Genomic DNA, 26,609 nt, shown 5'->3' on the forward strand with positions numbered 1-26,609 from the left:
GTAAATTGTTTAAAGGGGTTGTAAAGGTAATTTTTTTTTTTTTTTTTAAATAACAAACATATCATACTTACCTTCACTGTGCAGCTCGTTCTGCACAGAGTGGCCCTGAACCTGGTCTTCTGGGGTCCCTCGGCGGCTGTTTCAGCTCCTCCCCGCAAGCATTTACCACCTTAATGCGAGCTCCCTCGCATGGTGGTGAGTGCTTGCGGGTGCGCTCCCGTGATACAGCCGGCGGCTATAGCCGCTCGCTGTATCACTCGGCCCCGCCCCCCGGCGCGCCGCGCCATCGGATGTGATTGACAGCAGCGCCAGCCAATGGCTGCGCTGCTTTCAATCCATCCACTGCAGCCAATCAGTGACCAGGCTGAGCTGCAATGAGGACGAGCAGCGAAGATTCGAGGCGTCAGGTAAGTAAAACGGGGGGGCTGGGGGCGGCGGTACTGTCAAAAGTTTTTTCACCTTAATGCATAGAATGCATTAAGGTGAAAAAATTTTTATCTTTACAACCCCTTTAAATCCAAAGTGAAACAATGCATCAAATCATGAAAAACAAAAGCATATGAGAATTAAATGAATAAGTCCAAAGTGAAATAATATCCAGTCCACAGATGTATACAAAATATATCCAATCCAAAGTGCACAAAAAGTGTTCATAAGTGTTGCTATAACTTAGGAGTTGATTTACTAAAGGAAAATCCACTTTGCACTACAAGTGCACTTGGAAGTGCAGTCGCTTTAGATCTGAGGGGAAGATCTGAAATGAGGGGAAGCTCTGCTGCTTTTATCATCCAATCATGTAGAAGAAAAAATGCTGTTTTGTTTATTTTCCTTGCATGTCCCCCTCAGATCTACATGATTGCACTTCCAAGTGCACTTGCAGTGCACTTGGAGTGCAAAGTGGATTTGCCTTTAGTAAATAAACCCCCGAATGTGATCCGTGCACCCACCACCAAGGTGTATCACAGAAGTTGTCAAGGGGATTAGCATGTTGTGACAACATGCTAATCCCCTTGACAACATCTGTTGAGATGAAACGTACGTCAGGGTAAGGTGGACCATGTGCTGACATTATCCTTACTTGGCTGGAGCCGGCACCAGCAGCGTTTTTGTTTGGATTTATTGCATGCTAACAAGAGATTCTATTTGTAAGTAGTTTTTCGTCTTTTAAACAATCAATTTTAAATGATATCAAACTATTGGAGTTGTCTCTCTCCTTGATCAAGCCATACAGACCCGCAGGAGGAGTATCCCTTATTTCCATTCTGATGTGAAGCTGTTGAAGCCCCCCTGATCGGATGACCCATTGTTATAACATTGTGCCATGCCAGACCTATTATAATTTGGGCTCGGCTTTTCTAGTAGAAGGCTGAATACACCTAGGTGGTGGGTTCATGCATCACATTAAGTTATGATGACATGCATGGACACTTTTTGTGCACTTTGGATTGGATATATTTTGTATAAATCTGTATATTGGATATAATTTTACTTTGGACTTATCAATTTAATTCTCATATGCTTTTGTTGTTCATGATTTTCCACACAAAATTGTGTAGTTTGAGGTGGTAATATACAGTTGCACTTTGGACTGGATACATTTTGACTACATTTGTAGACTAGATACATTGTTTCACTTTGGATTTCAACAATTTACACGTTTATTTGTTATTCATGATTTTCAAATAGCGTAACTATATATTTTTAAATATTCAAATTGGTCTGTTCCACATGTACTGAAAGGCTAAAATACGAAATAGAAAATAATGATAACGTGGTTTACCAGTTAAATAAAACTGAAGTTGAAACAACACACCAATGTCATTGTTTCCTCTGGAATGTAGAGCTTGCTCTGTATTGTCTGCTTGTTTCTTTATGCATCTGTGTCTGCATATGCACACAGATTGTTCAGGTGTTGCAGGGTTACCCACTGCCTGTCAAGCCTAATGTAAATGTGATGGTCTCTCAGTGTCAGGGAATAAAGTGAGACAGGGCTAAGTGACATCTAGCTGTCTGCACTTTTAATCCAGGGGCGAGCTGTCTACAAAAATATTGTCATCTAACCTTTCCACTGAATCTAACATCTTGACTGGGATTCTAATTCATGTGTTACACTTTAATTTGGTTTAATAGGACAGATGGCTTTTCACATACACACACTTGTTCGATAAAGCAATGCAAAGGGGAAGTAACACCTTTTTAAACTCATGGTAGCCAATCACATTGTAGTTTACAATACTCAAGCCTCTGAATGATTTAATTTGCTTAGTTGCTATGGATTACCTCATTTGATGCTGCAATTAAGGACTGTGTTGTCATGGTTTTCCTAAGAAAGCGATTGTGTACAAATGGATATAATTTTGGTTTAGGGCCAATTCAAGTGATATGATTTTTTATTCATGTAAAATAGAGATATTCTAGAATATGGAATGTTAATAATGATAAAGTAAGTAAGACACTTTTAAGGTGCTTACAATCTATTCCAGGATACATTTTCATAGTTAAAGCTTTTTGAGAACATAACAACAAAGAAGTAGACAAAGAAGGCACATAAAAGAACTAGAATAATATAAAATATTTGTTTATTTATGAGTTAAGAGTTATTTCACAACCATGAAGAGCTATGTATGCAATTCCAATAAAACCTTGCAGGTATTTATCCATATGACCTATGTCACTCTAGTGATCCTGTCACCGGTGAAGGCTCCTTATGGCAAGATTGCTATGCAGGATACAGCAGGTGATAGAAACAGTCAATATGTGTTGTTCCTTCACCGGCATGGAGTTGCTTTCTTGCCAGCGACTTGCACTCTGCAGTGTTCGACACCTCATCCAGCCAACCAGGGAGCGACATATGCAAGCATGAGAGTGTTTTCCCTGCACTTTTTAGCAATCCAGTTCTTTCCAGAGACAAGATTACTAGTAACATCAAGTGAATCTTTTTTTGTTTTTGTGTGGGTGCTGGGAGGCGAGGCACCACACATCCATAATTTTTAAAGCTTCTATCAGGTAGAACCCTATTTTGCTAGTTCCCTTCAAGAGCATTAAGGTTGCAAGACGAGTTATTTTAACTGAGTTAATATACCTAGTAATTACAGTATTTTTTTTTTCATGAAATAGCTCAATTACTACATACATATCACATTCAGTCCTGGACCTCTCTAGCTCTTTGTCCCATATAGGAATAACCCACTTACTATGCCTTTGTGGAAATGAGTGTATCTTTAGATTGATGTAACCAGATAATATCATAAACTAATTGTAACCATGATATTAAGATCAATGGATGTGCATGAATTTCCTGTAACCCTTTCACTGCCAGTCCTGAAGAAGTGGGCATATCTACAAAATGCATTGACCACAACTTGCTATCTGTGTAATGGGACACTAAATATAGTGCAAATATATAAGTGGTCTTTGTTGTTTGTTAAAAAAAGCATACTGTATTGAGCATTATATGTTATTTTTTTAAACTTTTATACGATGTAACTACATTTGGAAACATGTTTTATGTGTTGAATCTACAGTATATTTCTGGATGCCATTTTAGAAAGTCCCTGGTTTTTACCTTGTTGTAGTTATACAAATATCGCATGGTTGTACAACCAATCTTTTTTCACATGAAATAGTTATTTCACCATCAAAAGCTTTTAGTTTTTGTGAATCATTTCTTTCATCATGAATTGGTATTATATCTTTAGCCTTAATGCCTCAATTCTTTTCTCTCCACAATAGACACAGCAGAAAACCTTAAACTTATCAACAGGCAGAGGCCAGCGGAAGACAGTATGATAACTGTTATGATGTGATTTTAAAGTGACCATGTCTGCAATTTTTATATTCCAATAAAAACAGCCCCCCGTAAAAGAGAATATTTAACCCTCCTGTTGCTTGCCCTGTTGAAGCAGCTGCATAACATAAAGCATAATGCAAACATTGCTAATATTTGGTGCATTCCATCCTCTGGAATGCTCTACCCTAATCTGTCCAATTTTCTCCTATTTTATCCACTTTCAGACGATCCCTGAAAACTCATCTCTTCAGAGAAGCCGATCTGGCCCCCACCTAACAACTGTACATTTATCTTCTCAATCAGCACATCACCCACAGTTATTACCTCTTGTATCTCTTGACCTTCCCTCTTAGATTGTAAGCTCTAAGGAGCAGGGCCCTCTGATTCCTACTGTATTAAAGTGTATTGTATTTGTACTGTCTACCCTCAAGTTGTAAAGTGCTACGTAAACTGTTGGCGCTATATAAATCCTGTATAATAATAATAATAATATGGTACATTTAAGTAATCTGTGCAGTAAGATTTTTTAGCAAATGAAAACATTTCATCAATCATAAAAATTGGCAAATAATTCACAGTAATGATAGTTTTGTTCACTTAGTAAATTGATTTCATATGATTGTTATTATATGTAAAAGTAAAAACATTAATACAACCTGTCGTTGTAAATTACATAAAAAATATGGGAGCTACCATTGCTGACTTGTTTTTGAAGGAACAAGCTCCATAACTGTTATCTTTATCCTTCCTTCATTAGTTAGTAAGTTATTGCCTTGCAATAAACATTTGCATAGGAGGAATGCCTGATATGCACATGCTTGTTCTCACACTAACAAGTTCAACTTCGAGGCATGTGCCTTCATAAGCAAGTTATCAATGTCAGCTCCCATATTTTATCTTGACAAGTTCCTTTCAATGAGTCTTTTCTCTCAAAATTGATGTTTTCTTTTCCAATTATTTTTATTGAAAATTCAAAGATTACATATTTCCAATTCTGTCAGACATAGAAAAGGAAGTATGCCAACATATAATAACAATATATCAAAGTTCAAGAAATATTATGCTGTAGGTAGAACTTATGAACATATTTCAATGAGCAAACCTCTTACATAACTTTGCTCAATGAGCTATCACAAATATTCAACAAAAAGGCATAAAGGGGAAGGAGTATACCTGTGCCCATATTCCCTATCACTCCTGTGAATGCAAATTGGAGAGAGAGAGGGAAAATAGGATGAGATTCATCAATTAGCTCCCCATGAGTACTGAACCCAATGGGGGGAGAAGGCATAGCTGGAGACTGTCACAACTCGGTTGCAAACTCTCCTACACTTCACGTATGGCATAAGATCTTTTATTGTGTAGCTCACTGGCAGATTAAAAGGACTTAAGGGAAAGAGTATGTACTAAGAAAAAAAAAAGAAGAAGGGGAGAAACCCAAGAAGAAGAAATATGAGAAAAGAAAGGGAGGGAAGGGAGAGTAAGATGAGAGAGGGAGTGCACCCCATCACATCAGAGCTGACTGATAATACTTCATAAGGCATCTAATAAATAATCAATCCAGGGCTTCCATACTTTATCAAAATGAGCCTGTTTGTCGAATAGTATGGCAAAAGTGATGTTTTCTAGGTGGAGGCTGAGTTAGACTCAGTGAGAAGTCTGCTATATTTCCAGTTGCCTTCTCCATCATATAAAATATAGAGAATCCAACAGGAAACATGCTCATGGTGACAACAGCAACTCTCCAGTATCGATAAAAAATGAAGTATCTAACCCATGAAAATGCACATAGACCTAAGTTGACTGTTGCATGATGTGGCCTGTTGTTTCAGATTATGATGGTAAGACGTCTGTGAAAATTATGCAACCCGTGTTGACAGTCCAGGCTAATGAATCTCAAAGGAGGTATCAGCCAGATTGGATTTTAGCAGACATCTTCTAGTGTTTCCCCATAGTTAACGACAAGTTAACTACAGTATAAGTGATTGTGTGCATTATTAAACATGTGTTAACATGTCTTGTGTCGCAAATGAATGTGCATTACGTGAAGGCATGCAATTAATTTTGAATGGACGATACATCAAAATGCAGCCAAAAACAGACATACATTATTCTAACGCAGTGCACATACATGGTGTCTGTGCTGTGGTGTGCTGCAGTGTAGGAGGTTTTCCCATTATTGTACTTGTTCGTTGTATTACCAGTGGTGCAGTAACCTGCAGCCCATTAGTGTAAAGGGGCCCTCAAGATATTTTCCCTACCTTTTTCTCTTTTGGCCTCAGAAAAAAAAATATGAGAGATTCACAAGACATTAAGGCACAGCCAGAAATAAAAAAGCCTGTAGAAGTTCTTATTCTTTACCACTCATTGGAAAGATTGTGCATCATTGCTGTCTTTTGTCATTAGGATAGGAAGTAGCAGGGGTTTTAATCCTACTCTGCAAATACAGTATGGCTTGAATTGAACTTTAATTGCATATTCACTAATTATTTTGTATTTGCCACAATCATTCTAATATAGTAATAGTATGATACTGATATAGTAATGTAGTAGCAATAGTAGTTTTTTTTCCTGGTTAATATTAGCATACTTGTGCAGTAAACACTAAATAGTTCAGTGTTAATACAGTAGTGTTTTCAAAAGCTCAGTCCTGTAAGCAGTCATTACTTTATTTGACCTCTCCTTTACAGACATTTCTGGTGTTTGCCATTGGCAAAAAATGAAAAGATAAAATGTTTGCTGGTATAACAAGGCTTGACAGTTGTGTAGTGTTGATGTTGAGGCGTATTGTAAGTTTGAAATGTTTTATTAAAAGTCTTCTGCAGGTATGATCCATATTTCAACACAAATAACACTTTGTTTCTCATTACCAGTCATTACGAACAAGAGCGGAATGCACTGAAAAGGAAAGAATGGGAGAGAAGAACCCAAGAAGTCCAACAAGATGAAGATCTCTTTGCTTCTGGGTTTAATCTTTTTGGTGAGCCTTACAAGGTAAGCATAGTCACCTTGCACATTCATCGCAAGTATCTAGTGGATCTTAACCCTATTACTAAATATGTAAGCTTTAGCATGTTCATTTAGTTCTTTTTTTTTAGTTTTAATCAAATGAATATATTCTGCTATTAAGGTCCTTGTCAGGAACCTGTGATGGAGTGATAACTGTTGTATTCCTGCATTGTCACCCTGTCCCATGCACCCTAATGGAGGCTGAACCAAAACACATTGCACAGGGATGATACATTGGATTCTCTATCAGGAAACCAGTCCAGAACAGTAATGTGCAGCCAATGCTAAAACAAATGCATGTATACAGGAAGTGACTAGAAGGAGAAAAATTGTCTGGAAGGCAATCAATAACACTGCGATTCGAAAAAGCCTGGAATACAAGTAAAAACAGTATTATATAGGTAAAAATTGCAATAGTTTTGGGTACACAATGCTTTTGCCAGCTTAATGTTAACCAGTTTGGTTTTAAGTCAACTTTCAGGCTGGGTTCACACTAGTGAGAATTGGATGCAGAGTTTTCCGTATCCAATTTGCATGACAAGAGACTGTGACCAGCTCTCAATGGAGCTGGTCCACATATCTCCATGGTGGCTGCGGAGCGAATTGCACAGGGGTCCTGTGTGTCTTTGGCTCCATTTCAGGCCCAAATTCAGGCAAAAATTTGGGCCAAATTAATCCCTGAAACGGAGAACAGGAATGCAATTTGTTTTTCTTTTCAGGTTAAGTACATCTTCTACAAGTAAATAAAAATACATGTTTATGCCAGAATTCCAGTGTGCTTGTACCTTTTTGTGCACTGAATTGATATGTCAAACAATGTTATCAGCTTTCCCAGATATTGTATGTTAACCACTTGGGCTATTGTAAAACTACAGGCGGGCAGGGGCACTGTTGCCCTGGGAGGACGTCATATGACATCCTCTCAGGATTGAGCCCCAAGGGCTGCTCTCTGGTTTATTCTGTCACCCGATATATCCACCGGATACGGCAATGACAGATCACTGTAAAGGCCTGCTGCCGACACCATGTAATTGCTATAGCCAGTCACAGCAGATCACATGACAGTAGTACACATTGAAAGGGTTTGTTACATGCCTTTCATTGTGTACTATTGTGATGAGTTACAGTTATCACATGGTGCAGACTGGGTCAATCACAGCCCATCTGTACCATGCGATTAGCTGTGGCGAAGTAGTAGTTTTCATTCGGAGAGAAATGGTTGCTTATAACTGTAAAATGCACAGTTATAAGCAATCATAGTGTGTAAAAAAAAAAAAAAGAAAATCCTGATCACCTGCCCAGAGTAGTACAGTGTTACTATGGTAACAATATATTGCTCTGCTCACTGTATTTTTGTTTTTGTTTTTTACATGCTGTCATTAGTCAGTGTCCCTGATCACCACCACACCAGTTATATGATAAAGCTGTACTGCACTGTAGACAATGTGTAAAACCTTTAAAAAAATTGTGAACATTTTTTTTCTAATTTCGAAATTTTTTAAAATATTGTGACAATAATTTCAACTTCAAAAAACTTGCCATGCCTCTTACTAAATACCTTGGACTGTGTATTTTCCAAAAAGGGGTCATTTGGAGGATATCTGTACTTCAGATATACAGTATATACAGTATATACCATCGTTTGTGGACTCTATAACTTTCCTACAGGCTAAATAATAGACACTAACTTGGGTTATTTTCACCAAAAAAATGTAGCAGTATACATTTTGGCCCACATTTATGAAAAAAGAATATTTATTTGCAAAATTTTAAAACAAGAATGAAGAAAAACATTTTTTTTTAAATTTTCAGTCTTTTTTCATTTATTTAGCATAAAAAAAAACAGTAGTGATTAAATACCACTGAAAGAAAGCTCTATTTGTTCGAAAAAATGATACAATTTTCATATGAATAGTGTTGCATGACCGTGTAGTTGTCGCCTAAAGTGTGACAGCGCTGAAAGCTGAAACTTGGCCTGGGCAGGAAAGAGGGTGAACGTGCCCTGTATTGAAGTGATTAATTACAAAACACCTCCTACCTATGTAATGAAAAGGATGCTTTGGTAGTCCAAATCAGGAGAACCACCAGATGTAGCCACCTCATCTAAGGACTGATAAGCTGTACTATATGATTTTTTTTTTTTTACATTAGAAGCACTTTAACCATTAGCCTGCAGTAAACATACGCTTGCTTTGGTCTACTGCCATTTGCACACACTATTGCTATTTCCAGTTCTTAATGAATCAACCCGACTGTATTCATAGTGCTCGAGAAATTCAGCAATACAATAAACACTACAGAAATGCACTTGAAATATTTACACAGAATTAGCCATAGCAAAGAATACGCCAGTTTGATTCATTATTGATGGTTGTTTTCCTTTGTGATAATGAGTTAAACTGTGTGTGAGGCAGCAGAACAAATATTCAAGTGTTTAAAAAGTGCATCATAAGTCCTCCGGCTATATCCAGAGCACAATAGTGTCCTCTTGTTCTCAGCATGGAGGTTGAAAAGAGAGAGTGAGAGTGAGCCTATGTTTGGCCGATACCCAAATGGTACATTGTGCAACTCTGTTGAAGGAGACAGCTTATAAACAAAGAGCTTATTCTTGGCTTAGCTAAATGTAATTTCTGCCACTAAAAATGACAAAACCTAGGCACTGTTAGTAAGTAACTGTGATTTCTTGCTTTTGTCCTCTCAACTGGAAATTATAAATATGTTGCTATGTTTTAATGTTTTTCTAGATCTTCTGAGATTATGTAATTATGTTCAATTGCGCACATACAATCATACCACAGCAAAGTGCACATAAGATCATTCTAATTACTACAGCTGTGCTGTTGTTGGCATTTTAGTATATTGTTTAAAGTAACCAGAGCAGTATTACTTGCAGTAACCAAAACAGTAATAAGTATGTCCTTTTATTTATATATGGATATGTTTTAACGCAGAAGGTATGTGTTTTTACTGAAACTCAATGATGGATATATATAGGTAGAGAAAACAGATCATGGATTTGTTATTTGTAGTCTAATGTGTCCCTTGCAAATAAAACACTAATTATCTATGAATATTGCAGTGCATGATGAGAGAGAAGCATACAAAAATAAACATAATGCTGTGAAGGAGAAGGATAGCTTAGATAGACTCTATGACAATGATAAATGTTATACAGTATTAAGAAAGTTACATATCAAGACCTCTTTCACACCGAGCCGCCTATAGCGTCGGCGGTAAAACGCCGCTATTTATAGCAGCGTTTTACTGTCGGATTTGCGGCGCATTTCGGTCGCTAGCGGGGTGCTTTTACCCCCCCGCTAGCAGCCGAGAAAGGGTTAAAACCGCATGCAATGCGCCGCAATAGCGGCGTTTTGCCGGCGGTATCCCAGCGCTGCCCCATTGATTTCAATGGGGAGCAGCAGTGGAGGATCGGTAAACACACCGCTCCTTCACCGCTCCAAAGAAGCTGCTGGCAGGACTTTTCCTGACGTCCTGCCAGCGCAGCGCTCTAGTGTGAAAGCCCTCAGGCTTTCACACTGGAGACAATGCTGCAGCTGTTTGAGGGCGGATTGCAGGCACTATTTTTAACGCTATAGCGCCTGCAAAACGCTCTCGGTGTGAAAGGGGTCTTAAAGCCAAGCTTCACTTAAAAAGTAAAGTTTCGCTGGTTCGCTCCCTCCAGCGAGTTACAGATTCTTTGGGGGAAGTGAGTGTTGATTTTTAACATTACCCTCTCCCACTTCCGTAATCCTCATCTAGGCAAAGATGACGTCACGTTTTACACTGTATTGTCAAACATATTGCCCTTACACACACATGTACTTTAATGGCATCCCAGTCTTAGTCCGCAGAGTTCAATATTGAGTTGGCCCACCTTTTGCAGCTATAACAGCTTCAACTCTTCCGGGAAAGTTGTCCACAAGGTTTAGGAGTGTCTATAGGAATGTTTCACCATTCTTCCAGAAGTGCATTTGTAAGGTCAGGCACTGATGTGGACGAGAAGCCCTGGCTTGCAATCTTCGCTCGAATTAATTCCAAAGGTGTTCTATCGGGTTGAGGTCAGTCAAGTTCCTCCACCCAAACTCGCTCATTCATGTCTTTATGGACCTTGCTTTGTGCTTTGGTCCAAATCATTTGTTGTGGGGGGGGGGGGGGATTATGGTGTGGGGTTGTTTTTCAGGGGTTGTTCTTGGCCCCTTAGTTCTAGTGAAGGGAACTCTTATGGTGTCAGTATGCCAAGAAATTTTGAATTTCATACTCCCAAATTTGTGGGAACTGTTTGGGGATGACCCCTTCCTGTTCCAACATGACTGCTTGCAAGTGCACAAAGCAAGGTCCATAAAGACATGGGTAAGCAAGTTTGGGATGGAGGAACTTTACTGGCCTGCACAGAGTACTGGCCCGATAGAACACCTTTGGGATGACTTAGAGCAGAGACTGCGAGCCAGCACTTCTTGTTCAACATCAGTGCCTGACCTCACAAATGCACTTCTGGAAAAATGGTCAAACATTCCCATAGACACACTCCTAAACCTTGTGGACAGCCTTCCCAGAAAAGTTGAAGCTGTTATAGCTACAAACAGTGGGCCAACTCAATATTGTACCCTAGGAACTAAGACTGGGGTGCCATTAAAGTTCATGTGTAACAACAACAGGCTGTGGGAAGACAGCACTGGGCTCCAGGCACTGTAGGTTACCTTATTATTAAAAGTCAGCAGCTACAGTAAACAAACTGAACTTATACAACTCAAGAGCTTCAACTAAGAGAACTACCTTGACAATGTAACTTGGAAGTCCCATAAACTTGTATACTGTTCTTGGCTTTTCATAAAGTCAAATAATAGCACACTCATACTGCATCCCACAGCAGAACTTCACATTCTCCCTCCAACCCCCCCACCTCCAGCTCTGTGTTAGTGTTGCTTTTAACCCACCTCTTTCCTTGTACCTTGGGTTGTGCTCAAATTGCATACTATCAAGCCTAGAGAATCCAGTGTTGTCTTGCTCTGACCTGTCACTCCATCACAGCATACTGGGTCCTGTGCTGCCATCTTCTTTCCTTACTTCATTGGGAGCTGACTATCTCTTTCGGGTTCCTGCAGCTAGCCCCTGGTGATGAACGGGTCTGCCCTTCTCTAGCTACTCCAGAAAATTGGACATGGATGCAGCTGGAGCCAAGGACACTGCTGGAGCCAAGTAAATGTCATTATTACATAGGTGGGAATGAAAAGGAAGGGGCAGGCCAAACCAAAAATAAACAAATAAAAGGTTGAAAAAAAACTTAGTCCTCAGTTTGGATATAATGGGGAAGGGTTTGCAACCTTGTCAGTTTTTTAATGTTATATTACTACTGGGGAAATTGACCCCCTTTTTTGTTTCAGTGACCATTGTCAGTGTTTTAGATCAGGGATCTCCAAACTTTGGAAACAAGGGGCCAGTTTACCGTCCTTCGGACTTAAGGGGGGCCAGATTGTGGCCATTGGGAATAGAAAAGGTCCCAACGTCAGTGGGAATAAACAATATCCCATCTTTGGTATTAGTGGGAGGAGTAACGCCTCATTTTGTGTGTCAGTGAGAGGAATTTCACCGCATCATTGGTTTCATGGGCCCCATTGTTGGGAGGAATTGTACCCCGAAATTTGGTGTTATTGGGAAGAGTTGTGCCCATCGTTGGTGTCATTGGAAAGAATTCTGCCCTTTCATTGGTTTCTGTGAGGGGGTTAATGCCCCATTGTTGGTATCGGTGGATGAAAATAGTGCCCCAAGGGCCAGATTAAAGCAAGAAAAGGGCCACATCTGGCCCCAGGGTCACAGTTTGGAGACCACTGTAGATGTAACATCCATACAGTTAAACCATGGAAAGTTGGATTTGTTTGGGAAATGCAGCTAAGCACACTGTAATAAGAATGGCTTGAGAAGCAAATATGTTATACTGCAACTGCAGAACCCTAAGGCACATCCTATACATATATAGTTTATACTATACATATATAATTTACATACATAGTATATGTGTTTTGGTGAACCTTTATAAAATCCTACTTGATCCAAATTGTTGTGGGTTTTAGCAAGTGCAACATTTATAGGCATGGCTTTTACTGCAGGTAACATACAGTACTTGCTCTTCTAAATGTTTGGTATTGTATTAAATGTAGTTATTTATAGAATATTCAACAGAGGCAGGGTGGATTAGCTATACCTTCTTGAGATGGTAACGAGGGAGACCTATTACCAAAAGTATGTAGGCATAGGACATACCCCCTACCACACCCCCTTAAAGGAGAATTATACCAAAAAAATTATTAGTTAAATCCATAAGTGATTTTTGTACCACAATTATTCTTTTGTACTGCCGTTTGAAATGTACAAATGCACTGGGAAATACTTTTTTTAAAAAAAAAAAAGTGCATTTTATTTACAACTATAAAGATCAGACCAAAATGAGGGACAAATGAGGAGGAAAGATGGACAGATAGGTTTTTGTTCCAAATCAGGGACAGTCTCTCAAAATCAGGGACAATTAGGATTAGCTACTACATTAACTACAGTGTGTGTTTCCAGGATCCTTGGGGACTCTAAACATAAACTCAGCTGGCACCAGAAGAATGGGAGAAGCAGAAAGTTACACAAGAGAGATATTTAAAAGCACTAGGATTGGTGAAAACAAAACGCCTGTTGATTCTGCCAGACATACAGTAGGTCCTTAACTTCCTGTGCACTCTGCCTTTGCTGAATGGAACACTCAAACATTGTTATTAGGCCTGCCCAGTTCAGCTATGTGAACTACACCCCCCTCCCCCTATGGTAGGAAGATGAAGAGAGAGGTGTTCTGTCTTGTCCTGGAGAGACATTGCTGCACCTCCATAGATACAGTACAGTGAGTGAACATCGTCACCCTAGGACTGGAAGTGTGTTACTGAAGAGATCACTAGTTAAAAAAAAAAAAGCCTAAAAAAGGAAACAAATGCAGCTACCACATCTCTGGACTGGTAGGCTTGTTTTTGGGTTTAAATAAACTATAACACTAAAAAAAAAAGTTTTGTTTATAGATACACTTTTTAAGTGGAATTATAAAATAAAATATACTGATGAACAATGTCCATCTGTCACGTACCTTCCAGCGCAGCCCGAAATGATGATGGTGGCCTCTTGCACGGTTCCGGTCCAAGCCCCCCTGGTGGTGGGTACAGGGAGTGCGTGGGCAACGAAAGGGTGCAGGTGCCTGCAGGCAGGAGGCTGGAACTTGGAGATACAGGAACCTCTGCTGAGGAGATGTGGAAACTGATCACCAGACTTGTTCAGCGGGTGCCAGATCAGGATCAACTGCAGAATCAGGAACAGGCAGGAGTTGGCTACAGGCTGGCAGCGAGGTACAGAATCAGAAGGCAGATCCGTAATCATAAGTCCAAGCCAAGGTCAGTATTGCAGGTAGAGGCAAGTTCAGCAGGCAGGGGAAATCCAAGAGAATGGTCATAAGATAGCCGGGTTTTCAGGAACAAGGTCAATCAGGCAGAGTAACAAGAGGAACACAGGGACAAGTTGAAGACGATCCAGCCCTGATGCTAGGCAGACTGTCTGTTTATATAAGGTGCCGTGTGCCAGGAATCGCGGCAGCGTGCGTGCATGCGTTCGCAGGGAGGTGCCATTGTGCATGCCCACTCTGGATCTTATTTGTCTCTGGCTAAGGTTCCATGCATGCACATTGGCATTAGCGGAACAAGGGTTGGCAGCTGCTGCACGGAAACGGGTGCTTGCTGTGTGAGTTCTCTGATACCATCTCTTAGCCTTATAATTCTTTCTGCTTAAAGCAGAGTTCCAGTCTCAAACATTTTTTTTTAAAAGTCAGCAGCTACAAGTACTGTAGCTGCTGACTTTTAATAAGGACAATTACCTGTCCAGGGAGCCCGCGATGTTGGCCCCCCCGAGGCCGATTTGTCCACCGACTCGAGTGCAGGCGCCGCCATTCCAACTAAGGGATACCAGCAGTGGGGCCTTCAGGCTTCACAGCTGGTTTCCTACTGCGCATGCGTGAGTCGTGTGGCATTTTGTGAATGGCCACCTCAACTTCTGGGACACACACAGGTCCCAGAAGGCAGCGGTGGAGAAGAAGGAGGGCTCGCCACAGAAGAGGACGTGACGTACTGCTCCGCGGCTGAGCTAGGACGAAAGTACATTTATTCTTTCTAAAAAGGTAGGTAAGAAAAAAAATATCCAAAAACGAGGGCTGGTCTTTAGTTTAAGACCACCTTGTAAAAGTGGGAGGAACTCCACTTTAACAAGACAGCTAACATAAATATAAAAGTTTGCATAATGTATATTACATTTCTTGAGATGTGTAGAATTATTGAAATACATATATTTAGTGCTAGTTGCTCCTCCACTTAAGAAAAGTATGTCACATATGTTTTATTTGCTCCTTTTTGGTCTGTTAACCACTTCAGCCCCAGAAGATTTTACCCCCTTCCTGACCAGAGCACTTTTACAATTTGGCACTGCGTCGCTTTAACTGACAATTTCGCAGTCATGCTGTACCCAGAATTTGCAATCCTTTTTTCCCACAAATAGAGCTTTCTTTTGGTGGTATTTGATCACCTCTGTGGCTTTTATTATTTGCGCTATAAACAAAAAAAGAGCAACAATTTGAAAAAGAAACAATATTTTTTACTTTTTGCTATAATAAATATCCCTAAAAATGTTTTTAACTACTTCAATACAGTGCACTTACACCCCCTTCCTGCCCAGACCAATTTTCAGCTTTCAGCACTCTCACACTTTGAATGACAATTACTCAGTCATGCAACACTGTACCCATATAAAATTTGCGTCCTTTTTTTTCACACAAATAGAGCTTTCTTTTGGTGGTATTTAATCATTAGTGGGTTTTTTTATTTTTTGTGCTTTAAATAAAAAAGTCTGTAAATTTTGTGAAAAAATGCCTTTTTCTTTGTTTCTGTCATAAAATTTTGCAAATTAGTAATTTTTCTACATACATTTTGGCCAAAATGTATACTGCTACATAGCTTTGGTAAAAATAACCCAAATTAGTGTAAATTATTTGGTCTTTGTGAAAGTTAGAGTCTACAAACTATGGTGCCAATCACTGAAAATTGATCACTTCTGATCACACCTGATGTACTGACGGTCTATCTCATTTCATGGGACACTAACAAGTCAGGAAAGTACAAATACCCCCTAAATGCCCCCTTTTTAGAAAGTAGACATTCCAAGGTATTAAGTAAGTAGCATGGTAAATTTTTCTAAGTTGTAATTTTTTCCCACAATTCTTTGCAAAATTAAGATTTTTTTAATTTTTTTTTACAAAATTGTCATATTAGCAGGTTATTTCTCTCTCAGAGCATATGCATACAACAAAGTACATTCTGCTACTCTTCCCGAGTATGGCGATACCACATGTGTGAGACTTTTACACAGCCTGGCCACATACAAAGGCCCAACATTGAAGTAGCATCTCCATGCGTTCTACGAGCATAAATGACACATCTCATTTCTCAACCACCTATTACACTTTTGAAGGCCCTGGATCACCAGGACAATAGAATTGCCCCCAAAATGACCCCATTTTGGAAAGCAAACACCCCAACATATAATCTATGAGGCATAATGAGTCTTTTGAACGGTTCATTTTTTTCCAGAAGTTTTTGGAAAATGTGGGAAAAAATGAAAACGCATTTTTTTTTACACAAAGTTGTCAATTTATCAGATATTTCCAACACATAGCACGTACGTAGCAAAGATGACACCCTATAATACATTCTGCTACTCCTACTGAGTATAACGATACCACATGTGTGAGACTTTTACACAGCCTGGCCACGTACAAAGGTCCAACATTGAAGTAGCATCTTCATGCGTTCTACGAGCATAAATGACACATCTCATTTCTCAACCACCATTTACAATTTTGAAGGCCCTGGAGCACCAGGACAATGGAATTGTCCCCAAAATGACCCCATTTTGGAAAGCAAACACCCCAACGTATAATCTATGAGGCATAATGAGTCTTTTGAACGGTTCATTTTTTTCCAGAAGTTTTTGGAAAATGTGGAAAAAAAATGAAAACGCTTTTTTTTACACAAAGTTGTTCATTTATCAGATATTTCCAACACATAGCATGTACATAGCAAAGATGACACCACAAAATACATTCTGTTACTCCTCCTGAGTATGGCGATACCACGTGTGAGACTTTTACACAGCCTGGCCACATATAGAGGCCCAACATCCAAGTAGCACAATAGGAGCACAAATGACATATATAATTTCCTGGCAACCTATCATTTTTGAAAACCCTTCATTTTTCTAACACATAGCATGCACATACCAAGAATTACAATCCAAAATAAATTCTATTGCGGAAAGGGTAAAAAAAAAGCATTACCTGTGCTTTTAGTAGTATCCACAGAGGAGAGCACTGGTCCAGGCAGCAGGCAGGGATGTGCTTAGCGACAGCAATAGAAATTATCCAGGCAACAGGCAGGAATATTGTCTATAGTCAGAACAGCACAGTCCATAGAAATTGGTCCTGGTACACTGTTACCTGCAGACACTCATTATTGTACCGCTCTCCAGCCCATCATAAACATGCTGCCTCTTGCTACAGCTAATTATTTGCATAGTCCAGGTAGCGGTGTGGTCCATTCATGCGACAGGCAGAGGCATGGTGGCAGTAAGTCAGCAGCAGGCTGAGGGTCACAATCAGGTAAGGCCTGTGCACAGGGGCACAGGGGTAGAGGCTTCGACCCGCCCAAATCTCTATGAAGCCTCCGAACTCTAGACCCTAATCTGGATAATCCGAAACCCAAGAGAAAACAAAAAAAAACAATTCTGGAGCCCCTCACATATGTGAGACCCCTGTGTACTACAGTAGCAGGGCAACAGATCAGTCCAAGCGGTAGGCAAAAGCATAGTCCATAAAACAGGCCAGGGTCAGTTCACGTGCAAGCAGTCCAAACGGTAGGCAGTAGCGTAGATCATTAAACAGGCTATGGTCAGTTCATGTGGAAGCAGTCCAAACGGTAGGCAGAGGCATAGTCACAAAACAGGCCAGGGTCAGTTCACGTGGAAGCAGTCCAAACGGTAGGCAGAGGCATGGTCAAAAAACAGGCCAGGGTCAGTTCACATGGAAGGCAGTGGCATGGTTATTTGGGGAAGAATGGAAAATGGTCAGCACAGATGATGAAAATGGGGAAATTGTTAAAAATATGGGCTAATATTTTAGGGATGTATGATAAAGTTGGAAGCATTCACCAATGCAAAGGCCAGATTGGGAGGGACACTGGGGACAATGGTAGCTGGTATCTTTTCTAAATCCTCTTTTTGTGCACATGCAACATTTTTTTTGCCGTCTTCGTCCTGCTTCAGATGGTGGAATGCTGAAGGGGAAGTGGCGCTCATGAAGTCGGCAAACAGCCTCAGAGCGAAGGTCTTCTGGGGGGGTCTTTGGTGATAGATGAGGGACGTGACAACTTCTTCTATGAATTTTAGGAAGGGGGCGGGGCTTTCAATGGATTTGGTGTAAACTACGTAGGAATTGTAAATGGCCAAATGGATGAGATAAACTGCTACCTTCTTATACCAGAATCGGGACCTCCTTATTGATAAATAGGGCTGAATCATTTGATCATTAATATCCACCCCCCATGTAGAGATTATAATCTTGGACACATGTTGGCTTTTCAATGGGACCTCGTCTTCTTTGTACCTCAATTGTAGTGTTATCATGGATGTGGACATCATGTGCACGTCCCTCTTATCCTTCCACCTCAAGGCCAGCACTTCGTTGCATTTCAATGATGCTCTTTTCCCCCTTCGCAGCTTTTTGTTCGCTAGAGATTGTGGGAAGCCCTTCCTATTTTTTCTGGAGGTTCCACAGGCCAGGGTTTTTGCAATGTATAAGTGTTTGAAAAGGGGCAGGCTTGTGTAAAAGTTGACAACGTATACGTGATATCCTTTGTTCAGAAGTGGGTATGCCAGGTCCCATACAATCTTTCCAGTTGTGCCCATGTAGGCCGGGCATTCAGGGGGCTGGAGCTGGGAATCTCTTCCTTCATATATGCAGAATGCATACAGATATCCCGTGGTCTGCACGCCTGGCAGTGCTGTGAAAGGGGGAATAATTGGTGATGCCGAGTTGGAAGGTAGCCATGTTGGGTTGGCAAGACCATCTGGCATGTATGTAGAGGCCCTGGCTCTTGGGGGGTGTGAAACTCCAGTAATTGGATTGGAATTTCCTGTGCTGGTACTCAGGCGTGATGTGGCAGGACTGGTACTGGGTCTGGGCATTTGTTCCTGGGGCCTATCGCCGGCAGCAGCGCTGGTACTAGGCATTTGTTCCTGGGGCCTAACGCTGGCGGCAGCACTGGTATTGGGCCCCGGAATATAATCCTGTTTTCCAGAGTGCCGTGCCTTTTTGAGAGGGACCCATTCTTCCTCCGAATCATTTGCCGATTCACTATTCGGTTCAAATGCCGAATTGGATTCAGAATCAGAATTGGAATCTGATGAGAACTACCCGTTGCTCTTATCGGTCATGGAGAGGATCTGGAATGCCTCCTCACTGCTGTATACTCTTTTGGACATGACGCGGTGTGACAGGTGGCAGGTGATGGTCACTGATGGGCTGTGCGATGGGTGGCAGATGACGTTCACTGATAGGTGATGACGGTGTGACAGGCGATGGTCACTGATGGGTGACAGGCCACGGACAGTGACGGGTGATGGTTGACGGGTGATGGCTGGTGGTCACTAAAGGGTGACAGGTGATGGGTGATGGCTGACGGTCACTGATGGGTGACGAGTGATGGCTGGCGGTCACTGATGGGTGACGGGTGATGGCTGGCGGTCACTGATGGGTGACGGGTGATGGCTGGCGGTCACTGATGGGTGACGGGTGATGGCTGGCGGTCACTGATGGGTGACGGGTGATGGCTGGCGGTCACTGATGGGTGACAGGTGATGGGTGACGGGTGATGGCTGGCGGTCACTGATGGGTGACGGGGGATGGCTGGCGGTCACTGATGGGTGACGAGTGATGGCTGACGGGTGACAGGTGCACCACTGACGGTCACTGATTTGTGATGGGTGACAGGTGCACCGCTGACGGTCACTGATGGCAGTCCCTTATATGACAGGTGCACTTTATTGGGTGACTGTTGGGTGACAGATGACAATGGGGGGGTGATGGGACAGGTGTGGTGTTGGTGCAGACACTACAGAACACAGATCGGTAACTCACTGCTTCTGGCTCTTCTCTCCTCACACTGGAAACAGTGTGTGAGGAGAGAAGAGCTGGTAACAGCTAGTTACCGCTCTGTGTTTACATATATGATCGGCTGTGAAAGGATCACAGCCGATCACGTGGGTAAACAGCCGGCCAATGGCTGTTTACCGGCGTCGGTGACGAGTAGTGTTCCTGGGAACACTTCTCCACTGACGTGCACGCGCAGCGAGCTTGCGATCCTGCGCATGCGCCGTGCACAATGGGGTGGACCTATCTGTGATCGGCCGTGACTTCATCACGGCCGATCACGTGGTAAACAGCCATGTCCAATGGCTGCTCACCCCCCTCGGTGGCGAGCGGTGTCTCCGTGACACGCCGCCACCGAAGGAACAGGGATGAGCGCACACGATCGCGCGCATTCCCTGTTCAAGTGGGAGGCCGTCATATGACGCCCTCCCGCAGTGAGAGCCGTGCCGCCTGGCCGTCAATTGACAGCCAGCGATCGGCAAGCAGTTAAAAAACACATTTCTTCATCAGATTAGGGAAATATATATTCTTCTACATATTTTTGGTAAAAATCGCAATAAGCATATATTGATTGGTTTACGCAAAAGGTATATCGTCTACAAACTATGGGAAAAATGTATGGCATTTTTATTATTATTTTTTTTTACTAGTAATGGCAGTGATCTGCGATTTTTAACAGTACTGCAACATTGTGGTGGACAGATCGGACACTTTTGACACATTTTTGGGACCATTGACATTTATACAGCGATCAGATCAATAAAAATGCACTGATTACTGTGTAAATATCACTGGTAAGGAAGGAGGTAAACACTAGGGGGCGATCAAGGGGTTAAATGTGTGTTCCCTGGATGTTTTCTAACTCTATGTGGATAGGACTGACTGGGGAGGAGACATATCATTGTTCCTACTTAGTAGGAGCAAACAATATGTCTCCTCTCCCCTGACAGAACAGGGATTTGTGTGTTTACACACACAAATCCCTGCACTAGCTCTTGTGTGCGCAATCGCACGTGGCTGGCAGTGATCGCGCCCACTGTCCCCGCCGTGCTGTGTGTGCATGCGTGCGCGCCTCCGGCAGCTCTTAAAGGGAACAACGCACCCATACGTTATTTTGCCCAGCTGTGCCATTGTGCTGATGTATATCGGTCGTCAAGCTGTTAAATAAACCATTGAAAGTGTTTTATAATATTTGTTCTAAAAGTGTAAAAAAATGACATGTTGATCCTACCACAAATCCATAGAAGTAAATTGGTTCTAAAAGGTAGACATTTTAACCTTAAAGTGTTACTAAACGCAGGACCCTGCATCTACAATATCTGGTCTCCCACATAACACAAAACATGAAAATGCAATTATTTTAGTAAATATAAACTGCTAAATACCTTTTCTCATCGGCAATATATAGCAGTCTTGTGACTTCTATCATTGTCCAGCCAGGCACTGGTTAAAACTTGTAGGAGGCATTTTCTGACTGACCTATGAGACTTCAAGACCCCTGACCCTCTGTCTGGACAGTGCTGATTGGCCCTGTGCTGATCACATGCACTCTTCCAAGAAAAAAAACAACCCTCTCTAGCAATACACACCGAACTGAGCATGTGCAGCCTGTCTCCATAGACTCTGTGTTATCAGGAAATTATTAGAAGTCAGTGGAAGGAGGGAAGGATCAGAGAAGACATGATCAAACAGCCTTTTTTACAATGCAGAGTATTAACCCTTTAGACTTCACAGCAAGTATAAAAACCATGCTTTACTGCATACATAGACTGATTTTTCAGTTGTGGGTTTGGTAACACTTTAATGTATTCCCTGCAATAAGGTAAAAAATGTCCCAATAAAAGTATCACCCCCTCACCCCTCTGAAGACTTACCTCACACGATCCAGTGCTGTACCCATATGTAGCAGCTCCTTTCCCTCTCCATGCTCTCAGAGGTTTTGCTGAGGCAATGGGAGCCATTGATTTCTGCTGCTGTTAATCAAATCCTGTGCGAACCGGTCAAGACCAAGATGAGCTGTGTGTCAATAGATGTACACAGCCCAGCTTGGGAGCAAGCCCAACAGTGTGCCACCATAGGTAGCAAAGGATCAGCCTAGAGTGTCGGCAGGGGACCCCAGAAGAGGTGGTTTAGGGCTGCTCTGTGCAATATCCATTGCAGAGCAGGTAAGTATAACATGTTTGTTATATAAAAAAAGAGCATTTACAACATCTTTAACGTCCTGTATTATCTGCCTGCAATTATCAGCCCTACCCAGTTTACATCAGTGAACTACCGAACATTCTCCCATGTTATAGAGGTGAGGTGTTCTGAAGTTCTCTATAGATGCAGTACAGCAAGAGAACTTTGTCCCCCTAGGACAGAAAATGTGTTACATACAGGTTTACCAAATCAGAAAGGGAAACAAATTTTAAAAAGATACAAATGTAGCTCCAACATTTTGAGGCTGGTAAGCTGCAATATATTATTTGTTATGGAGGTTTAGGTATACTTTAAAGCTGATATCCTTGTTATCCTTGTTATATATAGTGCCGCTTTACTGTCATTTTAGCTGTGCTATTCGACCGCTAGCGGGGTGGTTTTAACCCCCACTAGCGGCCGAAAAAGGGTTAAAACCGCCCGCAAAGTGCCGCTGCAGCAGCACTTTGCAGGTGGGTTTGCAGCGCTGCCCCATTGTTTTCAATGGGAAGGGGCACTTTACACCGCTCCTACAGCGATCCAAAGATGTGGCTTGCAGGACTTTTTTGACCGCCTTGCAAGCGCACCGCTCCAGTGTGAAAGCCCTCGGGGCTTTCACATTGGAGTGCATTGAGGGGGTCTTTCGGGGAGCATCGCAGTCGCTATTTTTAGCACTTTAGCACCTTCAAAGCACCTCAGTGTGAAAGCAGCCTTAGTCTGCCTCTAGACCTCAGACAATCAGAGTAAGCTTTGTATTAATTCACAGAATACAAAGCTGCCTATGAATTGCCAGAGTGCCACTCAGACCGACTCTATTTTGTTCCGGGTGTGAGATGGGAAATTTCTGTCTCATAGCCAGAACCCAGCACTGTGTATCGTATGTAGCTGAAGCTACATATAGTACATCATACTGCACTTAGAGCCAGTGCAGCACTTAGTGAAGAAATTAGTAATTTTGGACTAGCTTGGCCCAAACAAAATATTTAAAGTGACAGGAAATGAGTTACTGGGATAGTCACTGGATATGAGCTTTAACTACTTGTTGACCAGCCGCCGTCGTTATACGGCGGCAGGTTGGCTCCCCTGCGTGAATCGCCTTAGCTGTACAGTGGCCCCTTTAATGGCCACGGTACAGCTACGGCGACACCAGAGCCAGTGTGAGTGGCCGGCAGCCGCGATGTCCGCCGGCAAACCGTGATCGCTCCTCAGAGAGCCAGATGGGTGATCTGTCAATGTAAACAGACAGATCCCCGTTATGTCAGGGAAGTAGAGAGAGATCTGCTGTTCCTAGTGATCAGGAACAGCGATCTCTCTCTACTTTCAGGCAGTCCACTCCCCCCACAGTTAGAAGCACCTCCCTAGGGAACACTTAACCCCTTGATCACCCCCTAGTGTTAGCCCCTTCCCTGCCAGTGACATTTATACAGTAATCAGTGGTTATTTTTAGCTCTGATCGCTGTATAAATGTCATTGGTCCCAAAAAAGTGTCAAAAGTGTCCGATGTGTCTGCCGCAATGTCGAAGACCTGCTAAAAAATGCCGATCACCACCATTACTAGTATAAAAAAAAAATAATAATAAAAATGACATAAATATATCCCCTCTTTTGTAGACGCTATAACTTTTGTGCAAACCAATCAATATACGCTTATTGTGATTTTGTTTAGCAAAAATATGTAGAAGAATACATACTGGCCTAAACTGTTGAAAAAAATTTGGTTTTGATTTTTAGGGTTTTTTTTGGATATTCATTATAGCAAAAACTAAAAAGATATTGTTTTTTTTCCCAATTTGTTGCTCTTTTCTGTTTATAGCACAAAAAATATAAAAACGCAGAGGTGATCAAATACCACCAGAAGAAAGCTCTATTTGTGGGAACAAAGGACGTCAATTTTGTTTGGGTACAGCGTCGCAGTAAAGTGACGCAAAAATTGGCCTGGTCAGGAAGTGGGTAAATCCTTCCAGGGCTGAAGTGGTTAATGAAACTTTGTTTTCTTTTAAGTGTGTCCTTTAAAACAATCAAGTAAATACTCCCTTCCCTTCTCTCAAATAATTTGATTTTTTTAAAACCCTGTTGATAGTCGTCTTTCCTGGCCCTTTTCTGATATTCCATCAAACCCCTCTACAGAAGTTAGCACAGCATGATGCACTTTGAACTATTCTCAACCAATTCTCCTAGGGTTTTTCAACATACAACTATCACACTTCATAAGCTATAGTGTTCTCTATTTTGTGCACAGTGGGATGGTTGCAGTGTCCCAGACATCACCCTTATGCTGGCCTTATATGTAATGATAATTGCTTGATGGTTCAAAGATCCTATCCTTTCAATCTGTCACATGAAAGCAATTTTCCTACACAACAAAGTAAAAGAATATCAGTTTGGTCAAATTCTGTTGCATTTTCTGCCTGAATCAGATGTTCGTTCTTACTTTAAAAAAACGTTCTATTTGACAGCTCATTTAGTGTCTTCAAATTATGAACGATACAATCATTTAATTGCAAGCATGACCAAAAATAGGGGTTCTACAGCTATTAGCGAATCCCTTGCAGTGGTAAAGTGAACACATGGTGTGATAAAGTATTAATGTAATTTTTAAAAGTGTATGCAGACAGTAGATCATTGTCTCATTTGGCAAGTAAGACACTGTGCCTTGGGGGGAGACCACACTGCTGGGGCCTATTCTTCCACTGCATCCACCCAGCTCCTGTACTGAAAAATGGAAGTCACACTGACTCTCTGTCATCCTTGGCTTTAGGTGCTAGATGATCATGTCCTGGCACTGATATAGCCTCCATCTAATGTCTATGTCTATATTTCTCTTAAAGTGGATTTTTTTATTTGTACGTTTTTTTATTATGCTTAAGGCTAAAGAATACAATTAAGAGAGTAGATTGTTTTTCAACTTCTTTTTAGTCTCTGTTGGAAAAAAAAAACTAAAAAACGTTTTTATGGGGCACAATAGCTCAAGCTCAAATGTATGCCCATGCAATAAATCCGAAGGATATATATATATATATATATATATATATATATATATATATATATATATATATATGTGTGTATATATATATGTATATGTGTATATATATATATATATATATATATATATATATATATATATATATATATATATATATATATATTGTTTTGTTTTTAACATAAAATGTATGCAAAATTTCCTGTAAATTAATCTATATTCCCAGATTACACAATTGCAAGCACCATACATTGACTCCTGCAACTTTTATTATGATTGTTCCTGTGTGTGGTTTTTATGTGCTGTATTATGTGAACATTCATTCTAAAATGTTTGTTTTAATTTGTTACAATGTAGACAAATAAAGGAGACGCTCTTGCAAACCGTGTCCAGAATACCCTGGGAAACTATGATGAGATGAAAGACTTGCTGACCAATCATTCCAACCAGAGTCATCTTGTAGGAATCCCAAAGAATTCTATCCCTCAAACACCAGTTGAAAAAAACGAGCAAAGTTTCTTTCCAGATCAAAGAAATAGAGTGACACAATGCCATCAGAATAATAACCACTCATCGACATCAATGCCACCACCCTCAGGCTTGGCTCCAATGTCCACAATGGTACATGATGGAACAAGAAAGGCAAGAATGGATTGGCCACATGGTGGACATAACTCTACATGTACACAATCGAGCCAACCAAGTCGATCAAAACACAGTTCATCCCATGATTTATCACAAATTAGGTATGAAGACCTTTATAACTGCCAAAATGAACAGCTTAAAAGTGTAAATATGGAGGAACCAGTACCTGCAACTTCATCATCTCACTCAAGAAGACATAATCACTCAAAAACATTGAGTGGGGAACACACTTACAAAGAAACCACTCATTCAAAGTCTCCAGTTGATTTAGAACTTTTGGGACATGGCTCTGTGTCTCCACTTCCTTCTACATCCCTTCTTCTGGCAGGCAACAATCTGTCTTCTCAAAACTTTCCCCCAGGACTTCACAGTAAAAGTAGCATTATGCAACAGAAGCCAACAGCCTATGTCAGGCCAATGGATGGTCAGGACCAAGTACCTAATGACTCGCCTGAATTAAAACCACCAACAGAGACTGAAGATGGATTTATAAACCAGTCTTTTGGAGCAATACTGGATGGAAAAGTCAATGCACCGGTCAGCAAGAACAAACTGCCAAAGCTTAGCATTCCCCAAACTGGTGAAGTAAGTCTAGATTTTTTATTTCATGATGGATTTTATTCATTTTTTTACCTATTTTTCATGTTCCACATATTTTTAGTGGTCAGTAAGTGCTTTCTTATTTGAAAGAGGAATGGCAATGAGTGGAGCTTAGTCAAGGATGTCAGGCTGTTAGAAAC

The 26,609-nt window shown here is 41.1% G+C and overlaps 1 protein-coding gene across 2 annotated transcripts in view; it reads left to right on the forward strand.

Annotated features, from left to right (window-relative positions):
- The window catches only part of AFF2 (ALF transcription elongation factor 2), a 976,027-nt gene that overhangs the window by 222,893 nt on the left and 726,525 nt on the right, over positions 1-26,609 (forward strand). For both annotated transcript variants that reach the window (XM_073599267.1, XM_073599268.1), the window contains exons 2-3: positions 6,664-6,784; positions 25,582-26,454. In XM_073599267.1, coding sequence (XP_073455368.1) covers positions 6,664-6,784; positions 25,582-26,454 — 994 coding nt within the window. The remainder of the gene's footprint in view (positions 1-6,663; positions 6,785-25,581; positions 26,455-26,609) is intronic.

This window comes from Aquarana catesbeiana, linkage group LG09 (assembly GCF_042186555.1).
Source record: "Aquarana catesbeiana isolate 2022-GZ linkage group LG09, ASM4218655v1, whole genome shotgun sequence".
Lineage (NCBI taxonomy): Eukaryota > Metazoa > Chordata > Amphibia > Anura > Ranidae > Aquarana > Aquarana catesbeiana.